Raw genomic sequence first — 7,366 nt, 5'->3', positions numbered from 1 at the left:
ATTATTATACTATATATATATATATATATATATATATATATATATACTCTCACAAATTGATATATATTTCAGAAATTTACGATTAATAGAAATAATTATACTTCCCTGATTTTTTTTAAATTAAAATTTAAGAGAACTTAAAAGATTTTTTTATCTTTTCTAGAATTATATAGAAAAAAAAATTGTTCTTAAATTTATCATAATATGCTCCTATATAAGCAAAAATATTGCTTATATACGAGTAATTTTGCTTCAAAGATTTTAATCTTGATTTAATTGAATTTATGTTGATATAAGTATTACTTTGCATTTGAGATTTCCTCCATCAAAAATCTTACAACAAACTCAATCAAATCAAGACTAAAATCTTTGAAATAAGAATCTTTTTGCTTACGACATTTTTGCTTATATATGTACATATTATGATTGATTTAAAAATAGTTAGCTTTTTTCTGATATATTCTTGAATTAACTTCATTAAATTTTCTTTGTTTAAGAAACGAATGTCTACTCAATCTCGTTGCTTACTCGTTTACATAAATAAGAAAATATAAGTCCACAGTACTGTCTGAGATTGTACTCACCAGGATAACCTTCCGGGATGACTATTTCCGGTCCCACTTTGACATCGTGACGGTAACGATGCATCAGCAGTGTAGCCGTGACTCTAAGCGATCTCTGTTGTTGCTTATATAGCAGTATCGGCCTTCCACCAGCACCTTCGACCCTGACTACTCTTGGCAATGAGAATCTGTCCAGGAACTCGCGCAGTGGCATGAAACCACCGCCGGAACCCGCGGCCTCGGCAGTTGCCTCTCTCGAACTCGGCAATGAGTCCTCGCCAATTCCGGTGGCTTCGCCGCTCGACAACGTCGAAAATTCACCAGTCGACGACATCGCGATACAATATCTCTCACAGTTTGCACCAAATTCGCTTTTTTGTTCCTTTTACATTTCACCAATCCGCACGATGGAATGCATGCGCTTCACGTTGGCGAACAATTTTGTTTATTTTTTAAATATCAGAAATCAGGTGTATCACTTTTTGTCCGCATATTTGAAAACAGAACACTGTCTAACATGAAAATAACTCGTTGTAAAATCCTAAATTAAAAAAAATAATCATATTATGGCAATCATTTAAAAAAAAGGTTTTTAATCTTATTCAAAACAGTTCTTATAACCATTAATAACTTTAGAGCATTTTATATAATGCGATGAAAAGAATTTCAAGAAATTAATATAACGGAAGTAGGTATAGCAATTCTCGCAATAAGTACATAACTCGTTTTCTATTCTCTAACAATGTCGGAACAAAATGCTTTTTTTCCTCTTTCCCCCTTTCGTTATTTCAATGAAATTCGTTCATTTCGCAAGGCATGACAATCTTGACAATGATGCGTTAGCGGCGAACCGCGCAAACAGATGAGCGATTACGCTTCGGGCGTCTTAACGATGATGATGATGAATTTATGACGATGATTATCTCCTGTGACATACCAGTATGTCGCCACCAGTGTTTGTCTTTCAGATGAGCGGCTCTATGTCGCGGAGAAACATGGACAGAATGGTAAAGCGGAACGCTCTGCTATTTGCGAAACGTCGCCTCCTGTCTTTGAAGTCGTAACAACAGAAATGCAGCAATGCCGACAGAAAACAAGATAACATGTATTAAAGTGAATGAATGACTTATAAATACCATTATACAAAGTGTTTAACCTTTAGAAGTGACGGTTTATTTTTTTTAAATCTTACAGCTTTTTCTAAGAGCAGTATTCGTTCTTATTTTAAGACCGTTTCAAGTAATGTCAAGACAAGTTGTAATTAGTTTATGATATCTCTAACTCTACAACCTCTAATTAGTTTATGATATCTCAAAACTGTATACTTGAAACAGTATACAAAATATACTGAAGTACTCAAAATATAAATCTCAAATATAAAACTCAATTAGAGAACTCTGCTCGCGATTGATCTGAAATTTTTTATATATAAATTGTTCTTTACGTAAGAAATAAAAAAACATATGGTCTCAACTTCGGGAAATGAAAAAAATTTTTATAACAATATTTATCGACTAAAATTCAGACCGATTAACCGCAAAAAGGTAGTTTTTTTCGTCCGTTTTTTGAGCCCTCAATTTTTGAATTAAACTCTGTGCCAAATGATACCCTACAATAAGATATTAATTACAGAGAAATTTCAGGGATTGAAGTGACAATTATTATCATAGCTGAAGGCTTTCCAGCTCTGATAATTATTGTCATCTCATTCAAACTTCTCTGTGATTAATGCCTCAATATAAGATAAAATTTGGCACACAATTCAGTTTCAAAATTGAGAACTCAAGAAACGGGCAACTCTTTGCGGTCACTCTTTCCACGTAAAAAGAGTTTCATTCCACTTTCCAAGCCAAAGGGCGCATAACTTTCCACGCGAAGATCTACTGAATGAAAGTCGAAAAATAAAAAACTGTTTTTTCATTTCTCGAAGTTGAGATATACTATATGCTTTTTATTCCTCACATTGAGAGAATTTATGTGCAAAATTTAAAGTTATAATCGCGAGCAGGGGTTATTCGGAACTGTATCCCTTGACTATAAATACCGACTAAGTAAAATTTTTATAATTTATTATTTTATTATAATCCTTGCTTCAAAACATAATCTGTCACTAAATAATCTATCACTCAATAAAACTGTCACTATATCATGACTTTTTCGGCTTGTAAAGATGTCTGTTCTTTTCAACTTCTTGTATTCATTCTTTCTCCTTTTCTTTTCAACATGAAAAGAAAAAGAGGAAAAATAAACCTTGCAAGAAGTACAACTAAAAAAAACAAGCCTAAGCTTAAAAAAAGCATATTATATGATAGGTAATGCACCGAGTAAAAAAAAATCTTAATAAACATAAATCTCAATCATTTCTGAAATATAAACAGTTTTGTACATTAGTATCTCATGACTAACTTATTGGCTTCTATATGTTACATACGATATGAAAAAAGAATAATCTTTAGTATATTACTTTATAATGGTGTATAATCCTCAAATAGATCCGTAATCACTGATTGTAATAACAATTATCGGTAAAATCTTTTATTACCAAGTATGTATGAAACATATTGAATGAGGCTATTCAAAACATGGTTTGTAAACACACTAGTAATAAATCTTCATGTCACATGCGACACGTAAAAGCCAATAAAACTTAGTTTTTATTCTTTGATTAACTTGTGAATAGACTTTATCTAATAATAATATAAAAATTATTTTTTCAGCAATGATTAATCATTAAATGATTATTGTAATTTTAAAAATTATTCATTACAAAACTATCAGTTTATGATTAATCATAGTTGGAAAAGTACAATTTTTTTACATTATCATCAAGTTAAAATTAATAACCACTTAAATTAGTCAGAAAATGAAAAATCGTGGACCTAAATCAGACATGATACTAACATACAAAATTGTTTGTATCTTAGAAATGATTGAGTTTTCGACTTATGTTTACTAAGATTTTCTTACTAAGTACGGTATGTATTAAATAAAATAATGCTGAATGCTTTCTTTTTAATCCTGTATAATACAACTATTACTCAATATTATTTTTCTAATCTTAATTGATACCTTGATACATTGTTAAATGAAAATCAGTTTTACTTTTGTTTCAATCTATTTCATTCAATAATACTGGCCTAAAAACTATTACTCATATGCTTAATCATCATTATACTTTCTCTGAACTTTACAAAAAAGATTTTGGCCTCTAATCTGATTCACTCTCCGATTTTGTATCCGCGAGATTTTCACGTAATTAGAAACGATGATTTGTATCTGTTAACAGCTCCGAGAGCGATGTGAAATATAATTTATTCATGTTCGCTGTCATACACATAGTCCATAATATGCTTTCTTGAGTGACTTGCACCTGCGACATTCCACGGCTACGCGCATTCGCGGCGATATTACATACATTGCATACAAATGATGAGAATTAATATTCTACATATGTAAGGTATGATGCGGGAGGAGACTACTACAAACATTATCCGCGATTCCGGTCATGAATACACATGAGAATGGGGGAATTCTTTTTCTCCTAACCCGCGACTTCTTCCTCGTTATTTAGATGTCCTTCCCAGTGAAACTTCTGTAATCGCCATGTAATGGGATTTTAATTACCTGCAACTAAAACGATCGTGACGAAGGCATCGTGAATTATTACGACGACCGGTTATGACGCGTTCGCATCTTCAAACGTTTTTCTATATTTCTTGCGTCATTTGTTTGTCTTACAGATCCCCCGCATTTTAGTATGCACCGAGGTATGTACCTTGTACGCGAACGAATACTTGCTATTCCGTTTGTGTGCAAGATTTTTTTCAGAAATCGCGTTTTTTATTTTCTGTTACACACGTACGTATATAACGGACAATTACGTTTCAACCGAAATGTTCAAAGAGACTACAAACTGTGACGAGAATAGCTCTTTTGTCAAGACTTTTTGATTTCACTCTCTATAGACTCTTGACTCCTATTGTCTGCAACTGAAAGATGACATTCGTCATGTATGATAGACGTTAAGTGTTAAAGCGTCCGTTTTGTCAAACATAAAGTAAGGAGACATAAACCTGACAAGAAACGAATTGCGAGAATTCGCGATATCGAGTAATTAAGCTATATTCATGGAGAGTCAAGCTAAAAAGCCTCGCCGCATTTCTGTGCATAATAGATCGTACAAAGTGAAAGTACAGATTTAGCAATTCCGCCCATTAGTGGCTATTCTAAGCTGCAAATGTTTTATGTTTCTACGCGCGGTGTGTGTATTGCGAACATCCCTGACGTAATTTTCCTAACAGAAGACCTATCGTGCCGCCAAGCACGTAACCCTGCTAGCGATTTTAATCAAGCTTATGAAAGTTTCTGCGTTGCGCGCAACTTTCTAATGGTATGATGATTAATTAAATACCAGAAACAAAGCAAGAGATTTTAATTTGTGTATAAGTTAATAAGAACACCTTCCGTGAGTGAATCTAATTTGTTTTAACAGTGAAAGTAAAATCGTTCGAGAGTCTAATATCGAAGATTATTAATCGCTACTAATTAATATTTTACGCTTACAAGATATAACAAAATAAATTAGCAATTAAAACAATGTTATAATTTGGGTTCCAAAATTTCGCACATATAACTAAATATAATAAAACGCGTAACATTTAAAGCATAATAAAATTTATAATAATAACTTAGTATATAATCTTTTGAAAATAGTTCAAAATTTTGATGTTAGTATATTTTTATCTATTACAATATCTTTTTATTACTTTCTCATCAAAATTATTATTCTCATAAAAAAAGTTACAAACAGATCTAGACAGAAAAACTATTAACTCGGAAACGATAACAAATATGGCAAAATGCCATCAGACTATTTTGATTCTTCTCGATAAAATTTACGAAAAAGTTTCTAAGCCATATTTATCACTGTTAAGAAAATGATCGCAATATCTAGGCCAGTATTCATAGTCGATTCTTATTTCAAAACCGTCTTAAATAATGTCTTAAGACGCTAATACAGAACCTGATTGGTTCGTAACTTCTTAAGACCATATTTAAGACTGTCTTGAATATAAGATCTGACTATAAATACCAGCTCTACAGTATCTAGATCTGTGCGTAACTCTTTTGTCAATGAATGATCGGTATTTGTTCTTATTTTAAAATCGTCTTAAGTAATGTCTTAAGATGCTAATACCGCTCTGTGATTAGTATTCAAAATCAATTCTTATATTTAAGACTATCTTAAGTACAATCTTAAGATGTTATGAATCAATAGAGGGCCGTAGCATCTTAAGACATTACTTAAGACGATCTTGATATAAGAACAGATTATAAACACTGACCATTGATTAGTTTATACATCTTTTAAGATTCGATTATAATTATCGACTATGTTTTTTATGGCCGTTTTGCTTTCAAAAGACATATAATGTTTTTCATTAGAAAAACTAGTACAACATTGGTGTACACTGAATGCAATTGAATCCAAATCACATATTTTCAGTGTTAATAAATAATTTAAGCATTTTAATTGTATATATTCTTTGTCGTCATAATAACCTTGAAAGAATCTAATTATTTATTAACACTAAAAATATGTAAACTAAAATATGTATGATTTGCATTAGTTTTTTCGTAAAAAAAAAACGCTAATAATTGACACAAGTGTCTGTCTAATATTTTTGACTGCTTTCCTTTTAGGCTAATGTTACATTGTCCATTTTTATTGTACACCAAATTTTTTAAGCGTGTTAATTGGCTGCAAAACAGAGAAATCTAAGAACCTCTCTGTCCTATAGCCAATCAACAGACTTGAAAAGCTTTGTCGTTATACGGCACATAAAGTCGGTCTCAGGATGAATTTCATTCATATCTGGACAGAAAAATGTCTATTAAGTTAGAATACCAACACGAGTATGATCACATGAGACGATTTAATGCTCTTTTTATTGCTTTAATCCTGCTTTTATTATTCTAACCGTTTAGCAAGAAATAATTTTTTGCTGACTTTTAATAAAGATAAAATTCACATTAAAAAAGAAATAACAAAAACAAAAATACTATAATTTAGTGCTAATTATGCTCATAATATAAATTAGTTTAAATCTCGGAGCGATCCTTTATGCAAAAAAAAGCCTCATTTACGGAAAACAATCTCTACTGTATGTCCCTTTTACTGTAAAATCGATCAGCAAAATTTCATGAAACTTTCTGTGAAATATCCTATAAAATGTATTGCATGCAGATGACTTTTATGCTTTATCTCTTATGCGCGAGAATCCTCAAAGCGGCCGTCAACGTAGATGCGCCGCAATCATAGATGTATCACTTGAATTTGAATATAAGTTTCACATCGAGAGGAAATCATGTTTTATATTAATAGCTCATACTGTCTATTTTTTAATGTTTTCCGCAAATGATAATGAAACAATAAAATCGTCAATATTTTGCGAGCAATAAAATCAGTAACGGGATTACAATGAAAAAAATTCCGAAATCATTATTATTTCTCTCTTGTATGCACACTTTGGATGATTTTGTGCGCAAGAGATCGAGCATAAAAATTGTCCGCATGCAGTACATTTTGTAGGACAGTGCACGATATTTTACAGAAAGTTTCATAAACAAATATATAAAATGAGGCTCAAAAGAATCTATCAGTGAAGAATATAAAAAAGCCTATCAGAACTTACATCAGCTGTTCGGATACACAGAAAACTGTATGAATGTAACAAAAAGAATATTTTAATTATTTTTATTTTATTCGTTTTGTTTACATTCACATGAAAATAAAAGAGTTT

At 31.3% G+C, this 7,366-nt stretch overlaps 1 protein-coding gene across 1 annotated transcript in view; it reads right to left on the bottom strand.

Moving 5' to 3' along the window:
• LOC105619272 overlaps positions 1-897 on the bottom strand; it is a 77,106-nt gene extending 76,209 nt beyond the window's left edge. The window contains exon 1 of the mRNA XM_012200797.1: positions 585-897. Coding sequence (XP_012056187.1) covers positions 585-897 — 313 coding nt within the window. The remainder of the gene's footprint in view (positions 1-584) is intronic.
• Positions 898-7,366: the final 6,469 nt, after the last annotated feature.

This window comes from Atta cephalotes (assembly GCF_000143395.1).
Source record: "Atta cephalotes unplaced genomic scaffold scaffold00020, whole genome shotgun sequence".
Taxonomy (NCBI): domain Eukaryota; kingdom Metazoa; phylum Arthropoda; class Insecta; order Hymenoptera; family Formicidae; genus Atta; species Atta cephalotes.
This window is presented reverse-complemented; position numbering and strand designations above follow the sequence as displayed.